Source organism: Heloderma suspectum, chromosome 1, assembly GCF_057233095.1.
Source record: "Heloderma suspectum isolate Gila_16-S chromosome 1, 16-S_ref, whole genome shotgun sequence".
Classification (NCBI taxonomy): domain Eukaryota; kingdom Metazoa; phylum Chordata; class Lepidosauria; order Squamata; family Helodermatidae; genus Heloderma; species Heloderma suspectum.
Window position 1 is genome coordinate 162658367 of NC_139458.1, and position 18976 is coordinate 162677342.

Consider the following 18976-nt stretch of genomic DNA (forward strand, 5'->3'; position numbering starts at 1 on the left):
ACAAGCCAGAGAAGCCTGGGTGAGCAAGTGGCTTTTCAGGAGGCATTTGAAACATACCACATTTTTTGCATCCTGAGCTGCATGGGGACAGGTTTTCTAGATGAAGGGCGCCGCCACTGAGAAAGCTCACCATTGAAATATTACATGGTGACCTTCTGTTGGTCATGGAACAGACACTCTATCAAAAGTGGTGTTCAGCATGAAGGTGGGTGATTTTATCCTCCAAGTGTCTTGCAAACTCATCACAGCAGGCCTCCAAGGGTTCTAGTATTGTGTTCACTGGTTAGATGACAGCAACCCCTGAACTACTCGGAAGAGCTCAGCTTGAGGATGTGACAGAAGCAGCAAAATAAGCCTTCTTCAATGCCTTCACCACCACGAGTAGGTGCAATTATACACCCTTATGCGTGCTCAATCACCTTCGTGACAACTCCAGCCAACTTCTGACCTGTATGTTGTTTGGATTGAAGCCTTGTCTTTATGGAGAGAGTGTCCATTAAGCAAACATCTTCGCACAGTTATCAAAATGGGTTTACCATGTATTCACATGATGATCATATGATCGTTTGAGTCTTTCATATCATGTTAACTTAAAACAGATTCACCTGATATTATATTATCTCTTAAGAATAGTAGCCAGCAGTTTGGTGGATTAACATGAATAGTTGGTTAACAGGTTGTTTGAATTCCCTCTTGGAACTCTGAGTTAGAGGTAATAAACAATAATACATATATTTGTCTGTACAATGTGTTGCTTGCTTTGGAAGATAGCTCTCCTGGGATGGGGGTTACAGCTGCAAAAGCATGGTGAGGCCTGCTTTTTTGCTTGTTCAACCTGTCTACCCACAACTGTAGAAGCTCCTTGTAAATGGTGAAAGGAAAAGATTGTGCAATGAATGCGCAAACCAATCTAAGTAGCAGATATGTTTCATTTCCTTCCTCCCCTCTTGTTATATTAGGGCGCAATCCTATGGCTGCTAGACAGCCCACGCTCCAAGGTCAGTTCCAGGAGAACTGCCTCCCCAGCCCCTCCCTCACCACTGTGTAGGCGGTGCAGATGGTCCCCGCATTCCACGCTCTGAAGAGCAGCACGGAGCAGGGGAAAAGTGGCGTTCCTGGGGATGGGGTGGGGAGTTCATCAGTGCCAGTATGACAATTCCTATATGTCGTCTGGCTTCCCCACCCTATGCTCCAATGTTCTGCAGTTAGACAGCCAAAATCAGCTATCTAGCCACAAATGCAGGGCGGCTGGAGCACGGAGGAGATGATTGTTTCCACGTTTCTCCCGCTGTGCACTGGATAGGCGGTCGCCTCTGAGTTGGAGGCAGACAACTATCCCCATAGGATTGCTCCCGCCATTAAATATTTACTCAAACGTTTCATGCTGACTCTGATACATGGATTTCTATAATCTTATCATTAACATGTGAACAATCATTGCATAGTGTTTCCTGTTCATTACAGCTGGCCAGAGGATATTCGTGTGTGTGTGTGTTTCTGCATTTCCTTCACTATCTGAATTTAGATTTATAATACAAATGGTTAACATTTTTTAAAATTATTCTACAATGTTCCTTCCCCAGTCGCTGTGCTCCCAAGAGAATTACATTATTGACAAAAGGTAAGAGAAAATGATACTTAAACGAGTTCTTATTTGCTTTTTTCTAATAAAATATTAAGCTACTATTTTATTGAACATGCCTACAGAATCCAAGAGGAAGAAGCCAATAGTACCCAGCAAAGGCGGCAGATATTTAGGTATTGAATAAATTGGTTTTTAAATCCCCAAAGCATTCTGCATATATTTCACTTTTACTTTTTCCTTGATGTTTGCAAACAGCCCTTGTATTTTAAAAGTTTCAATGTGTGAATTTCAGGGTCAATAAGGATGCTTCAGGGAGGTCAGCCAATAGCCTTCAAAGCAGTACAGACAATGAGCTAAAGTATTCCGAACCCCGTCCATGGAGCAGCACTGACTCTGACAGCTCCCTTCGCAATTTGAAGCCAGCTGTGACCAAAGCCAGCAGCTTCAGCGGGATCTCTGTTCTGATGAGAGGTGATAGCACTGGAAGCAGCAAAAGCACTGGCCGGCTGTCTAAGACAGGTATGACTGAAAAACAAACTGCTAATGTATACATGTCAAATACACAAGCAGAAAATAGGTATCCCTGTTGCAAAAGCTATCCCCCAGTTTCAGTGATTTTTTTTTTTTTTAGATGGGATTTTCGGCTTGCTTGTAATAACAGTTCACTATAAGGCAAGTCTTTAGTGCAGGGACAGAGTGTGTGTGGCCCTCCCCATGTTGATGGACTGCAACTCCGGTCATCCCTCACCATTGGCTATGCTGACTAGGGTTGATGGGAGTTGTGTTCCACCAATATCTGGAGGGCCACGTGTTCCCCACCCCTGCTTTAGTTGATACATTTGCATTTTCAAGAAAAAACAGCAAGGCCTACTGTTTAATGCAGCTGGAGTAAAGGGCAATGGTTACCCCAGTTTGTCACTGATAAGTATTTGAATCATTGGCAAATAAAACTTTGGTTACTGGATTAGACCATGACTTCAAGATCGATGGTCTTGTACATGTTGAGAACAGCCTGATTAGGCAAGGTGTCTGGACTGGCGTCAGCCCAGCTGGTCCTGATGGGATATCACTGAACGGAATCAGCCCAGTATCAGAAGATGAGATAGAACTGCTAATTATACACAAATGTAGGCCTGACATACAGTATATATAGTGCCTGCCTCATGCTTGCCAGTCAAGGAATTGAAGATTCTACTATGTTATTTGCTATTGTAACATCACAGCAGGCATCCTTGGCATAGTTACATTGAAGAGTTTTATAAAATAATATTGCGGGTTCCTAGACGTACTGACCCAGTTCGCATGTGATGGCAGCAAATTGTGGGTTAATTAATTAACCCATGATTTGCCGGGTCAAGTGCCACATCTCTTTAAATATGCAACTTCCAATCAGAGGTTGCACCATGATGTCCATACCTGGACACTATGGGTTACTCTCGGGTTAAACAACCCAAAGTTAACCTACAGTTAGTTGTTAGGTTAATTTTGGGTTGCTTAACCCATGATTAACCTATACTGTCCAGGTTCAGATGTCATGGAACAACCTCCAATTGGAGGTTACATATTCAGAATGGCAGGTGCATGTGCCGCAACAAATCATAGTTCAAGTAAATTGGCAATTAACCCACTATTTGCTGTTGTGACGTGCAAACAGGGTGAGTAATTTTTTGGATGACTACTGAAGCCAGTTCCTTAAGGTTGATTGAATGTTCCTTAGTCTATAGGACAGCTACATGTTATTTTCAGATGATAACTGGACTTGGTGTGCAAGGAGGTGGCATGTGTATTGGGTTTGACGTATACAAAGTGCTGTACAACTTCATATCTTGTCTATCTTCAAACAGATAATAAGCAGGTTGAGACAATTGTGACCTTATTATTGTGGTCCAGTGTGTTTCATACTTAAGCAGGAATTTGAGGCCTGGGCGCCTGTGCCCATATCTAGCACCATCCTCTGCCCATTAGCCACCTGTTTGTAGCCAGATCTCCTCTACTATTAATGGTAGTATCCTAGGTTGTCTGGGCAAATATTTTTGAGAAAAATCCAAGAAAGATACATGGTACTTGTTTGATGTTCTAATGACACATATGGCATGTTTCTTTAAGAAAATATAACATGTTGATGTAGGAGCAGTCTAGAAACCCCCCCCCCCACCCTCTGGGGTCATATCCCCTGAAAAGCAGCGTCCAACAGAACTTTCTAGGAGTTAAACAGTTTAGCAAGTATGTGGGTTCATAGCTCAGTGGGAAGGGCACATGCTTTTCATGTATAAAGCCCCAGATCCAGTTCTTGGTATCTCAGTTAAAAGTTTGCAGGGCTGATCCAAAACTCAGGAAAGCTGCTTCCAGTCAGAGTAGACAGTACTGGGCTACATGAATTATCGTCCAACTCCATAAAAGCAGCTCCTTATTTCTTATGGTTATCTCCCCATGAAGGCAATTATCTTCTGGTGCTGTATCAAGTTTTTGTTTTGCTAGGTATAATTTTTAATTAGGCATGATTTTAAGGGTTAATTTTATCTGACAAAACATGAGATTTGAGAGGCTCAGCCCTTCTAATATGAGCCAATGTTAAAATAAAACTTCTTATGGATGCAGAAGGGATACTTGGGATAGTGACCCAGCTGAGAGCTGGAACTTTTCCCTTCCTGGCTTGTGAAATTTATCTGGGAGCTGTATTCTTCGCTGAGCTAGGGAGTAATCGATTTTTTTGCTCCTGGGGGTATAAATGGTCTTAAATCTACAATTAGCTCCTCCTCTGAATAAAAAGCCCCAATCTTTAAAGTCAATTTCCTTAGTTTTTTTTTAATTTAGCCTCCTGGTTTTAACAAAATCTGTAGATCCCTAGGACTTCTAGCATTCCCGAACTATTGGCTTCCTGAACCAGGTGCCATTTGGAAACAGAACATTTGAGACCTTGCACTAATGGAGAAACTCACTAAACATCTTCAGGTACAAAGAGGCCAAGTAGAAATTGACATTTTTTACGGAATATGGTATCCATTTATTGAATTTGTGAATACTGAGAAGAATACACAACAAGCTCCTACAGAACTCTGTGGCATGGTCTATTAAGGGCGCAATCCTATGCATGCTTAGACAGAAGGAAGACTTACAACTCCCAGCATTCCCCAGCCAGCCATGCTGATTTTTTCTTCATACTCATTTTCTTCCTCTTGGCCATCCATTCACAAGTTAGCATTCACAAGTATAAAATAAAACTTCTAAATCTATTGTGTAAAGTATTTCCTATTGAGCGCATAACTGTATATTGGAAAAAAATACTTCTAGAAGATCCTATCTTAGCTGAGAAATGTTGCCCTCCACATCAGGAGAGGACTGACTTGAGTCTTGGGTGGATTTTACGCTGACAGCTTGTTTTTGCTAGAAGCCCAGTGGCCTATCATTGTACGTTAAATTTATGAAGCAAGAGTCCATACTCAGAAACTCTTCACAGTGAAGACAGAAGTAATGTATGTTAAGTGGTCCAAAGTATACATATATTCTTGTTGAAGAATATAAGAAGTCCATTTCTGGATCAGATCAAGGACTATCTAGTCTACCATTCTTTGCAAGTCTCCCAGATACCAGCAGGCAATAAGAAATAGGCCAGTGGGCCACCCCTACATAGATCTGTTGCACCAAAACAAAAATATTAAGAGTTTAGACAGTAGATTTCATATACAGCATACCCAAAGGGCCAGTAAATGAAGAGTGAACATCGGGCCAGTGTGTTCCCTCATTCCCCCCCTTTCACCCTACTCTCATGCACTATAATGCAAGACTTCCAAGGTTTGTTAAACCACTTACTCGAGGAGAGCGCAACCATCATCCATGTTTTAATACCTTAGTCTAAATACATGGAAAATTCAAACCTGCAACATCTTAAACAAAATAGAAGACCTGAGTTGTCTCTTCTTACTAATAACTCATTAGTATTAGGCAGAGCAAGGAAACAGCAAGAGGGAAAGGGACTTATATGTCCCAAAACAGAAGAGAAAATATTCTCAGGTGCCATTTGGAAACAGAACATTTGAGACCTTGCACTAATGGAGAAACTCGCTAAACATCTTCAGGTACAAAGAGGCCAAGTAGAAATTGACATTTTTTACGGAATATGGTATCCATTTATTGAATTTGTGAATACTGAGAATACACAACAAGCTCCTACAGAACTCTGTGGCATGATCTATTAAGGGCACAATCCTATGCATGTTTACACAGAAGGAAGTCCTACAACTCCCAGCATTCCCCAGCCAGCATGGCTGGCTGGGGAATGCTGGGAGTTGTAAGTCTTCCTTCTGTCTAAACATGCATAGGATTGCGCCCTAAGATGATGAGTAATAACATTATCAAATTATCTTGTTTGTTCCGAATAGAGATCCTGAGTGATCAGAAAGACTGTTAAGTGAGACTGTTGACTCACAGGTGTTGTACATAAATTTGTTACTGTTCACCGTTACTTTGAAAAATTAAATGAAACAAAAATAATTACTACTTGGAGGTGAGAAATAGGCTGTGTTTTTCATGTCATCCACTCCTTGTGGATTTAGGGAAAATACAGTGGAAAGTACAGGGTTTATGTGGTGGTGTGCTTTTGGGATTATGGCTGAAAAAGCCATATCTATATTTTGGATAGACGAAGGATTCTGTTACAGGATGTAATGGGAAACTGTGGGTTGATCTAACTATAACTAGGGTATAAAACCAGGATCTGATTCTGGTTTGAAGTCAAACATTACTCTGTTTCTCAGTTCACATGCAATGGGAAATACTGATTTAACAAACCCTAGAAGTGGCTGGCAGTAATGGGGTGTGTAGTCCGACACATCTGAAGAACACCTGGTCAAGGAAGGCAATCATAAAGCATGATTTGTTAGACTGAAATTGTTAAGTTCGAACTGTCCAGTACTGTTACTGTGCAAATTTCACAGAGCAACTTTAAAAAGGTGCAACTTAAAAATTGCACCTGAATTTTCGCCTTAATTATGCTGATGCTGATCAAAATACGACTTCACATAATCTTGAATATTCTACCATTTGTAAACAAATAATCAAATTGTTTTATAGCAAGTGGCTATAAAGTGCTATTTGATCAGAGTTCTATAAAAGCTAACACAAGTTCTTTCCACAGCTTAATCAATGCTACATCATGTTGCAAGATGCACTTGTAGTTAACTGATTCAGCTACAACTGAAAAACAAAATTAGTGCCTGCTATTTGATCTGCTGTATGAAGATGAAAAATGCAATCCAAGTGAGAACTTTTTCTCAGAAAAGAACAATTGCTTAAAAATAACCCAAATATTGCTTCAACTGAGCAATTTAAAATTAAAGATATAACTTCATCGCAGATATGTATTATCATCTAAAATATATAGAAGTTGTTGAGTTATGTGTGCCTTTATTTTAAAAAATGAATTATTCAAACCAAAGTTAGCCTTCTTTAAGTCCCATTCTGGGAACAAGTTAAGCATATTGTTAATATTCCCATTTAAATTAATGTGGCTTAACTTTGGCTTGATCATGCCCATTATGATTAGCTTTGTGTTGCCAACGCTATTGTGTGAGGATTCTGTAGGTAAACTCCTCATAGGATATGTATTTCGGGGTCTTTGGGGCATTTTATAAATGGGGACGTTCTTTGAACATTGCTTCTTCACACTTTGCTTGCCTCAGATTTCACAGCCTGCTTTCCTTTGTCTAGTTCTTCTTGTGATTTATGAAAAAATAGGATGTTTTGTGTTGCCATTCTGCTTCATTCTCATATCTGCATCGCATGAGGGCAGAAGTCTGTGCAAGGTTCAGGGCAGGTTAAGATAAACTCATTGTCACATTGTGGCACTTGTAGTAGATGCAGTTCTAAGTGGGAGAAGCTGCATTGGGGATGGGAGAGGGAAGCTACTGTAGTTCAGGCTTTGCAATAAAAGGGTAAGCCTTTAATAACAACTTGCATATTTTAAATGTGCATGATATTGTTCTGTCTCTAGGTAAAACCCATTTCTCGTTACTCCTTTCCTAGGTTCAGAGTCTTCTAGTAGTGTAGGGTCATCCACGGGTTCTCTTTCTCACACCCAGCAGCCTCTTCCAGTCACAGCTCCCAACCAGCCTTCTCATGGCACATCTGCCGTCTATCCAACTGTCAGCACTAGTAGTTCTCTTTCCTTTGACGGTGGCATAAGTGGGCAAGTGGCGCCTTCTAGCAGTAGCTTCTTTTTGCTTCCCTTGGAAGCGGCAGGCATCCCACCTGGAAGTATTCTGATCAACCCTCAAACAGGTTGGTATCCAGTTGTGGATGTCTGTCTCTCTCTCTTTTTCGTATTAATAACTTTGCAATAATGTGTGAAATGTATTGACATCACAGTGATCTTTCTTCTTTCTCCCCCCACTCCCCTCCCCAGTTCTTTTCTTAATTTTTCAGCAACATGTATTTTAAAGCCTCCTCAGGACTTTATACAATTGTACTGATGCACAATGATGTTGAAGTGATGTGGAATAGTGAAGATGTGTGTATAGATGATGTTTCACTGCCTTATGGAGAGCCCTTGTTCATACAGTGTCTAAGTAGCACATTAGTAGCATTGGCAAGTGTAGTGGCTGCAATTGGCTTACCATTCAAGGGTTGGATCCAGATTGAATCATACTTGTAGGAGACCCATTGAAATCAGTGGGATTTAAATTAGTCATGACTGACTCAAGTCCCATTGATTTCAGTGGGTTTACTCTAATTATGACTAGATCTGGATCCAACCCCAAATGATATTTTATTTTATTTTTTTGCAATGCCCAGATTGGCTCATAGATAGAAGATAGATATTCTGATTGTTTATTGGACCATCTTCTGTTGAGAGTGGTCTGAAGGCATAAGATGTGGTTCAACTGCTAAAGCTAAGCAGAGTCTGGCCCTGAGCATTCCCTGAATGGGAGACCCCCTTGGAAGCCTTCACTTTTCTACTTGATATTCCCACAATTGTGCAAAAAACCAAAAAGTTGAAATAATGAGTTGAACTCTTATACCTATTTTAACATCAGCTATTAAACTCTGATTCTCTTGAAATGTAATCTATAATATAATATTGGCTTTTGAAAGTAGACAGTGATCTAAAGCAAACTTATGTTCTGCTAGTAATTTGCGTTTTGCTACATAATTTGTATTTTTCATCCCTGGCCCTCTAGGTCAGCCGTTCATTAATCCAGATGGCACTCCAGTTGTGTATAATCCTCCTATGTCTCAGCAACCTGTTAGAAACCAAGTGCCTGGACCTCCTCAGCAGCCACCTCCTCCTCCCATACCACCTCAGCAACAGCCAGCAACCAATCACATCCTAACACAGGTGCACATATCAAATATGCAGTGCTCGTCTGAGCGTTCTCGCCAACTGATGAGAAGAAAATAGCAGACTGTTGTCGAAATACATGAAAGTATGACATTTGCCTATTGTTTATGGCCTGGTTTGCATGTAATGACAACCCAGAGTATGGAAAGAGTATGGGTTGTTGTTGAATTGTGGGTTGTTGTTATGCGAATGCACTATTGTTTGTTAACCACAAACAATCCAGGAAGAGAACCCATGATTTTTTGTTGGGTTGTGGTGAACGCTGGGTTGTTCATGGTTAACAACCCATAGGTAAACCATAGTGCAGGGTTCACATGGAATGACAACCCACATTCAACCTGTACTCTGGGTTGTCGTTATGTGTGAACCAAGTCTATGAATTGTGAGACAAATTTTGATCAAGGAAGCCACGTTTTCGTAAAGCAGTAACCTGTCATAATTGTGTATGTCTTTTCTGTGCTTGCCTATATTTGGCTTTTAAATGTTAAGGATATTACAAATTTGTCACCTTGCTTATGCTGAGTGATGTTAAAGTTACAAAGCTGATCACGACTCTCGATAGATGGAGGAATATTCATTATTAGGTTTACTGTAGGTAATCTGAGTCTTGTGTTTTAAACTTAAATTTAGTTGCACAATTAGTATTGAGGATGTTCTCTCTCTTCTTTTAAAAAAGGATAATTTTACACAAAAGAAATATTCCCACTTTCATTTCTTCTTACTCTGTTGTTAACTGTGTGTGTTCAACTGTTACTTCTTCAGCCTATCCGACCTCTTCAGCCTTCTTCACAGCCTGTTCAATTCTCCACAGTCACTTATCCACCCCCGCTCCTGCCAGTCTCATCTACCCAGCAATATACTGTGGTATATTATCTTCTACTCATCTCTTCTATGCATGACAGAATCTTGACTAGATTAGCTGTATGTGTGGGATATGCATGCTCAATATAAATATTGACTGGCTACAGTATCCACAGATAGATCAACATTGGCAAGAGCACAAAAGAGAATCATGGAGAAAAAGTAATTCTAACCTAATCTCATGGAAAGTGTACCTGAAAGTTAAAATAAGCTGTCAGTTCCAAAAGAATTGCCTTCTTGGTTAAGAGTGTTTTTGCCAGTCAGTATTCATTATTCCCCTTGAATATATAAATATATATATTTGATACCCTTCCTCCTTTTCCCTTGCTGTTTCTTTGCCTAACCCCCTGCGGTGTTCTTTCTTATCAAATCCCCCATTACAGTAAAAAGCTGTCAGCTGTGCTTTAATGTTTGATGGGTGCCAAAGTTTGTCAGGGGGGTGATTTTTGAACTTTGCAGCTTAACTGTATTCCTCAGACATATAGACATTGAACCCCCTGTCTCACGGTAAGGTTCTTCTCGCATCCATGTCCTCCACTGCAGTTTCTTCAGTTGGGTCAGAACAAAATGTCAGGTGGGCAAGTATAGCTTTTAACAGATGGCTTTTAAAATGGGATTATACAAATTCGTAGAGGATGAGAGTATCAATGGCTACCAGTCACGATGGCTATATGCCAGGTATAGGGAGCCTCCTACAGAGCCTCCTCATCCAATCTGCCAGCCTCTTTCGCAGACACTGCCCTAACCAGCTCGTCTGATCTGACACAACAGCTTTGCAGTGCTGTGCATGGTGAGAAAGGCAGCAAATTTCTTGAGAAGCAATGTTGTTCCAGTGTCTTTCTGTGCTGCGCAATGCTTTTTCATCCCACGGTACAAAAAGGCAGCAATTGCAAACTGTCCATGGAAAGAGAGAGCAATCCCTTCCTCTATAGGCAGTTCACTGCCTTTCCTTGCTGTGTGGTGACAAAGGAAGCCCCTTTGTCATCCCACAACACAGAAAGGCTATTATCTCCAATCTCTGCTGATTGGAGATGACAGCTTTTCAGTGCTGCATGTGGTGAGAGTACTGAAAGCATGCACAGTATTGAAAAGTTGTTATCTCCTATCAGTAGAGCTGATTGGAGATAACAGCCTTTCCGTATTGCACAGTGACAACTGTAGTGATACAGTGACACTTGTAGTGACAACTGTAGTGATACAGTGACACTTGTAGTGACAACTGTATCACCTGTATCACCATGCAGCACAGAAAGGCAGCATTGCCCATGGATGGAGGGAAGGAGAGCTCTCTCCCTCCAAGGGCAGTTCACTGCCTTTGCTGGGCAGTGTTTTGTCAGCCCATAGCACAGAAAGGCAGCAGTTGTGAACTGCCGGGCAGTGTCTGTGTGAGGTGGAGGGCGTAAGCGTGAATAGAGTATGTGTGTGTGTTTGCCTGCCTGCCTGCCTGCCTGGGCAAGCCAGCAGTGGAGGTGGGCCCGCCCACTGCTGGCATGTGGTCCCCAGCACCCTTGCCTAGAGCCAATTTGTCCTTCAGGCCAAAAACAGTTCCCCATCCCTGCTGTCTGCTATCTCCAGAATCAGAGGCTGTATGGCTAGGAACACCAGTTGCTGTAGAACAACAGCAGGAGAGGGCTGTTGCCCTGATGTCCTCCTTGTGGGCTTCCCAGAGCTATCTGGTTGCCCACTGCAGGAAACAGGATGGTGGACTAGATAGGCCTTTAGTTTGATACCACATGGTTCTTACCTTCTTGGCTCTAAAACTCTGCCCTACAGTTCAATAACAGACTTATTAGCTTGCTTCCAAGGTGGTCTACTTTGGGAGGCCTTCTAAAAAATATATTTTTCTTCATAATTAAAGTATATGTCGTATTTTGTTTTGTCTTGTAGTAAAACAATATCTAAGAACTTCAATATATTATGGGATGCTTCGGACCTTAGCTCTTAATCAATGCTCACCATTAACATCTATGCCATTTAAAATGAGTGCCTATGGTTCTGAGGAGATGCATATTTGAGGGGGAAGGTTAGGAAACAGGAACAGAAATATTCTCTCCCCTGTGATTTTTACTTAAAGTGCTGAATTAGCATATGATGCTCATTTGCATGATTGATCAGAATACATGGGATGTAACTGCAGTTATTCCACGGGATGCAATCCTTTGCACACTTACCTGGGATTAAATTACATCGCGCACAGTGGGACTCCTGAGTAAACATCCATAGGATTGCAGTGTGTGTTTAGTTCAAAAGTGTAGAAAAAATGTTATGATGTACAGAGTGAAGAATCTAGGTTGCCAGTGACCACCAGTACTACCTAGCACGCTGGAACCATAAACTTTTGAGGATTGGAAGTGCTGCTACACATGTATGTACACACCCCGTTCCATTTATTTAAAACAAAGTCTAGCAGATGGTCACATCTGTCTGTTCTGACTACTAACATTTCATCTTGGTAACAAGTGCTAATACTCTCTTCCTTCTCTTTCTTAGCATTGAGCCTCTTGTTAATTAAATTGCTACAATTTTGTCTTAACATTCCCCAACATTTTCTGTCCATTAGTTTGCAAATAATATCAGAAAATACTGTCAAATGCAAATGACAGCATCTTTTCATTTTAACTTCAATCAATCAGGCTTGCAGTTTTTGCTGCAGGGTAAATTTTGCTACATCATTTCTCACAATTCTCACTACTATTACTGAGATGTTAGCTTTGTCTTTAAGCTTTCATTGCTATAATTAGATAGGGGGATATTTCGCTACTCTATATTTAGTAGTGAGTACTGCACCAAGCAGCTCTGCCTTCTTGCATACTTTCAAAAGAGGAATAATGGTTACTGTTTTGTTTTTTTTACTAATTTCAGCAAGACAACCTTGGATCCCAATTTAGCCATATGAGTCTCTCCCGACAGCCATCTGGGGAAGCTGCTGATCCTCATGCCACCATGTTCCAGTCCACGGTTGTCCTTCAGCCCCCGCAGCAATCTGGTTTTATCATAGCAACTGCCCCACCTCCGCCACCACCCCCGCCGCCTCCACCTGGTCAACCTGTTCCTACTCCTAATTACAGTGCATCCAGCCACCCTGTCAACCAGCAAGTTCTTCAGCAACAGGGATATATGCAGCAACCAATGCCACAGGTATAGAGATCTTTTAAATGTTGCCAAAACATTTCAAAGATAGTTCAGATTAAACCTGCATTTACAAATCAACAGATATGGCTTTGTGTGAGGTTTCTCTTGTGTTATTCGTCTATTGCTGGCATATAGGGGGCGTGATATAGCCTTCATGCCTCAATCACAGAATAAGCTAGCAGTCTTCCCCAGCCTGGTGCCTTCCAGATATTTTGGACTTCAACTCCCATTAGCCCCAGCTAGCATGGCCAGTGGTTAGGAATGCTTGGAGTTGTAGCCCAAAACATCTGGACAGTACCAGGTTGGGGAAGGCTGAACTACAGATACCCTGTGATTTTGCTAGAAGTACTACTTTTTTCCTTAAGGGTGCAATTCTATGCAAGTTTAGAAAAAAAAAAAGTCCTACAATTCCCAGAATTCCCTAGCCTGCCATGATGGCTGGGGAATTCTGGGAGCTGTAGGACTCTTTTTTCTGTGCAAACATGCATAGGATTGCGCCCTAATATTAGCAACATTAGAAGTTGATGCATATTATTTTATTTATTTTATTTACAATATTTATATACCACTCCACATCAAAAGATTTCAGAGCGGTGAACAGCAAGGATAAAATAATAAAACACCATGTTAAAACAATTAAAACATTTTTTAAAAAAATAAGTTCTGATAAGACCAGTTTTAATAAACCATGGCCGGTCACCCAAGGAAGGCTTTCCAAAATAACAGTGTCTTCAGAAGATGACGGAAGAAACAACATTCGCACCTGCCTGACCTCCAAAGGCAGGGAGTTCCCCTGGAAGGGGGCCACCACACTGAATGCTCTTTTCCTGGTGGACTGCAGCCAGGCCATGGGTCCATGTGGAACCATCAGGAACAGGAACATATTCATGGTATAAGCACACTTGGGTTCTTAAAAGGACTGTACACATTACAATAGGTAAATAAAGGCTCATAGGAGTCCCACCATCATGTTTTGTTTTATTTGAAGTATTTTGGTCTTAACCTAAACAATTCAGATTTTTAAGAGCAAGAAAACAAGCATCCATAGCTGTCATAGCATGCACTAGCCTATGGTTGCAATTGTTGAATGGCATTGATGATAATATTCCTGTTACCTCATTGGCAAACAAAACATGGAGCTGACTTGTGTTTTTCTTCTGTGATGCATATAAAGCTGCATACAATTAATATACGTTAACATTTCAGAGAGGAGGAATACTCTTCAGCGAAATATTTAAATGACCCAATTCCTCCTGTTTTCAACTAGACTTAGTTTTTTAATGTGTTTATGTGCTCTTTTGATCTGCCAGCATTCAGTGGTGTGTAGAACATGTCTGATTTAGAAGCATGTAAATGAATCTTCTGCATGTTGCTTCTTTTTAGATGCCAGCCTGTTACTGTGCTCCAGGCCAGTATCCACACTCCAGTCAACAGTATCGGCCAGTTACTTCTGTTCACTACAACACACAGCAAAACCAGCCACTGCCACAGCCTGCACAGCAGACAGGTTTGTGGTCTGTCCCTCCTTCCCCCCATTCATGTACTCCTGAACATTTCAGCAATGTGAAATAGAGAAAACTTGTTAAGTCTGTAATGAAGAAAGAGGTGGCTTTGAAATGTTGATAATACTCCCATCTGGTGGGAATGCATTCTTCTTTTATATTTGCTCAACATGATAAATCCTAAGGGACGGGACAAGAAAAAAAAGGTTATTTGGTTAGAAAAGAAAATATTGGACACTCGTTATCTTCAATCCAGTCTTGGTGATCTAAAGAATTTCTAACAAAAGTTCTCATTAATGGACTTAAGTATATTCATATCTAAAGTTTGTGTTTAATTACATTGTAAATGTAGCATTCTGCCATAGGTTTTTATGTTACTTTAATTGAAGAACTACTGAACCAGTGCATCTGATTTAGAGATGGAAATTCAATATATTTCTTATTGCTCTTGGTTTTTGATGTTCCTTTGTGTCTAGGGTTTGTTTTCTGAAAATCACACAGAGCTAAAATTTTGGCTCCTATCTTTTCTGTATGTTTTCTGCTTCTTATTTGAATCATGTTTAGTCATAGCTGGTAGTTTACTACACTGATACCTTTCCTTTACAGATTGAGTTCTGTTGTCAAGAAGGTTTGTACTCCAGCATGGTTTAGTTTTTGTGTGTGCATGAATTATTCAGAAATATGAAGGGAGTACTACTTTTGAGAAGTATGCCGTGAACTGAGGTGACTTGAGTTAAAGTCCATACTAAGCATTCAGACAATTGTTTTTAACATTTTGTTTCACCTCTGAAACTTAGCTTTATTTTATAGCCTCTTATAAATCTTCTCTAGGAAATGTTGTGGTTGATTGTGTCACTGGAAACTCCTGTGTTCTCCATGAGCATTATTTATTTCCCTAGACAAATTAGTAGTGTGTTACATGGGATTGGTTGCTCTTGCTGTGTGATAAGTATTGTAGATGCTCAGAGACAAGGACTGGACTACAAGACCACTTCCAGCAATAAGATCGTGGCCTTGATTTAGTCATAGCTCATACCTCTTTGGATGCCCACACAGAAGTTATTCTTTTAAAGTATGGGTAAGGATCAGGCTGGTCATTAAAATACCCAGAGTGTTTGGTTCTCTTCCAGTGCCACACAAAGGCTCCAGAAGGCTCCATTTTTAAGTCTGTGTTGGTTACATTGATAGCAGCTGTGGCAGCAGTTACCTTGGCTCAATATGAAGGGACTCTGGGGGGCCAGGTGCAGCTGTGAGGTCAAATGCATTGCCCAGTCCATGCATCAACGATTTCTAGCCACCTTGAGAATGTCTTTGGGACATTCCAAAGAAAAATAAGGTTGTTAACGTTGCTTTCTGAGTAAAAATGAATCTAAAATGATGTCAACAATCCTTTGACAGTGTTCAAAAATAATTTGTTTAGAGAGTATCACAATATTATAAGGGCAAGAATAGGAAATCTAATTTAAGAAATATATGCCTTTCAAATCTATTAATTATCAGTAATTTTGTAATTAGAGTACTTTTAAAAATTCAGCTGTAATTAATTCTTTTTAGAGCTACTGGCAGTGAGACAACATGTGTGTGATTGTCTACATTCTTTGCTTATATTTGCCACTGTGGAGTGGCAGATTTTCCCCACCTCAGAATGATTTAGTTAGAATGAACACTGCCTCCTTTTTGTGTGGCCATGTTATAGTTCCAATCTTTATTTTAGATTTAAACAAACTGGGATGAATCCAGACTTAGTTGCACTTAGTTCACATTGAAATCTACGTGAAAAGTTAGACATGGCTAACTTTTCATACATTTCAGTGTGAACTAAGTGCAACTAAGTCCGGATCCAACCCTGTGGCTTGAATCCTAATTTTTCCTTCCACCAGCAGTCCCATGCACTCCATTTCCCATTGCTCAGGAGGTCTCTCCAGTCTTCCTAAGAGGTTTTTCAGAGGGGTGCAGATGGCTGCAGGGGAGAGGAGGGGATGGGAAACTTTCCTTCTGTGAACTTCCTTAAGGCTGCAATCCTACATCCACTTAACTGACAGAAAGTCCCATTGAACTCAATGGGACTTACTTTTGAGTAGACATGTATAGGTTTGTACTGTGAATTATCTTGGGATCCATGACCTTGTCTTTAATTGGGTCAGGGTAATATCTTTAATTGGGGTCTGTAGAGATCCTTTAGGCATCCCCAAGGGTTTGTGTGTGACCAGTAGCCAACTGTATTGGGTTCTGTACAGATCCTTTAGGCATCCCCAAGGGTTTGTGTGTGACCAGTAGCCAACAAAAACACAGAGTTTTTGAAATTCCTGTCTGGTTTCCAACACAATTTGCTCTGCCATATTGGGGCCTGCTGTTGATGACTGCAAACATAAACTCCTTTGGTAGTGAAAAACTAGTTGTGAAATGCTTTGAATACTGGCCTAAATCTTTGCCACTTTGATCAGTATTCCTTACTACCTTTTACACAAATCATGATGAGCAAGATTCCAATGGAAATATTTTGTGGACATATTTTCTGAACATAGACATTACTCACCTGTGTCATCCCGTGGAACGTGTTTTGTGCATGTTAGCCAAAGGACCAGAGCAGGTTTGTTTCTGAGGAGGATGCTGAAACAAAGGCAGGATTTGGTGCAAGTTTATTCTAGTGTCATGTGTTTTACACACAAATTTAGAAGCTTCTGGGCCTAATTTAGTCTGCCAGTAAGTTAGGCCCAAGCTGCTGAAGCTTAAGAATTAGGCACACATTTGGGCCATGTGTTAGTTTCAGGTTGTTTTAATCATGATTTGGAGAGATTTCCAGGGCACTAGGAAATGGTAAAGAGAAGTACAAAATATGCACAAGTGCCTGGTAAAATGTCACAGGCTTAAAGTGTGTGAATGCATTAAAACAAAACAAAACACAGGAATAAACAAATTTGAAGGTTACATGTTGAACATAGTGATAAACAATGATCTGTAGGTTTTTACAGATGTAAATCTTTTATAATTAGTCAAAACAATTATGAAACTATATTTGTCTGTAGTATATGTAAACAAGTGTGGTTTTATGTGTGTCTTTGGGACAAACCAGACAATCTGTAATATATTGTTTGTATAATATTTTGTAGAATAGATTGGCTTTATTCATGAGCTGTTGGATTCGGGGCCGTAACACTGTCTGAGAGGGTTACATTTCTCACAGTGAACCGGTCTCTTTTTCAGCTGCTTCTTGGCTTCCTTTTTAAAGGGGTTTCAGGTCTGTCTGTCTTGAATGGTTGCTTTCTGATCAAGGAGCATATGCTGTTCTTTCCTTAAAAACAACAACAAAAAGTCAGCAACATCTATCCTTACATAGATGGCACTAGAAGTATCAGGAAGGTGATGTTCAGAAGCAGATGCTGGGCGTGAATCGCTTTGACAGACCTTTGCCTTTTTGGTCTATTTTTGTGTGTCATATGTTTTGTGTTTGCTTTTAATAATCCTGTCATGCTTGAGATTTGCATTTCATTAGTGAAAGCTATGTCCCTTTCTAAATGATTTGTGTACAAGGTGCAGATCCTTGTACCGTAAGCAACTTAATTACTTAAGTAATATAACACTGCAGAATTCCTGTTCATTCTGCTCAGTCTCTGAATTTTGAGAAGCATGACTTTTTAACTATACTTTGATAGCGCCAGTAAAACCATCTGTTTCAGCAGGTGCTGCTTCTTCTCTTTCTTCTTTTCCTGCTGAGTGCTGTATTTCTTTCAAGCCACTTGGTATTCTGAGGTAGAATAGTGCAGCTAAAAATAGAAATGTGCTTTGGAACCCCATGGGGCAACGTGTTAGCAGTCAATTTATATTGTCCTAGTTCCTCTCTCAGCACGGGAAATTGATTTTTGCTTCGTCTGTGTGAAAGTGCCAGAAGACACTGAATACTTTTCCAGCTACACTGCAGTCGCTGACCTGAGAGATGAACCTATTGAAATGGCAGCACTTTGTAGAATGCAGCTTTGCATGCATTCATCATACACTGTAGCTTGGGTTCTAATACTGTTGTTCACAGCAGTAGTCTGTATTTCACCCTGCATAGTTCATTGGGTAGTCAAATGTACTCAGGCGTCATCTTGAAAGTATTTACAGAGCTATTGAGAGGAAAGTATGTTGCAGGTTCAACATCTCAACATTTTTGATCTAAACAAGATTGGGTGGGAGATGTACTGTAACTTTGCAACAATGCATATTTAACCCAGTTTCCACACATCATTTTTAGTTTGTTTCTTAATATTAGATTGTAAGCACATATTCAGCTACAGTCCTAAGCACACTTACTGCGGAGTAAATCCCATTCAGTTCCTTCAGATTATAATTGAGCTAGCCCTTTGAAGATCTTTCATATTTTATTTCGTTGTTACATTCGTATGATATTAATAGGGAACTAAAGATATTGACCAGGTTCAGACAACACACTGCAGCTCCCACGATGAGCTGCGGTACCCACGGGCGCCAGGTTGTAGATGCAACCCCCACCCAGGGTTGTTGTGTCATATGAACGTGGCGAGCATAGGTTATGCAAGGGTTAAACCCTTGCACAACCCT

At 40.5% G+C, this 18976-nt stretch overlaps 1 protein-coding gene across 6 annotated transcripts in view; it reads left to right on the plus strand.

The window, feature by feature from the left end:
* Positions 1 to 18976, plus strand: part of R3HDM1 (R3H domain containing 1) — a 106128-nt gene that overhangs the window by 68926 nt on the left and 18226 nt on the right. For 5 of the 6 annotated variants that reach the window (XM_084809351.1, XM_084809341.1, XM_084809322.1 and 2 more), the window contains 6 exons: positions 1584 to 1621; positions 1708 to 1758; positions 1878 to 2104; positions 8761 to 8918; positions 12645 to 12920; positions 14298 to 14421. In XM_084809351.1, the coding sequence (XP_084665477.1) occupies positions 1584 to 1621; positions 1708 to 1758; positions 1878 to 2104; positions 8761 to 8918; positions 12645 to 12920; positions 14298 to 14421 (874 nt within the window). Of the gene's footprint in view, positions 1 to 1583; positions 1622 to 1707; positions 1759 to 1877; positions 2105 to 7606; positions 7862 to 8760; positions 8919 to 9683; positions 9786 to 12644; positions 12921 to 14297; positions 14422 to 18976 lie in introns of all 6 variants that reach the window. The other variant, XM_084809361.1, reaches the window with a different exon arrangement.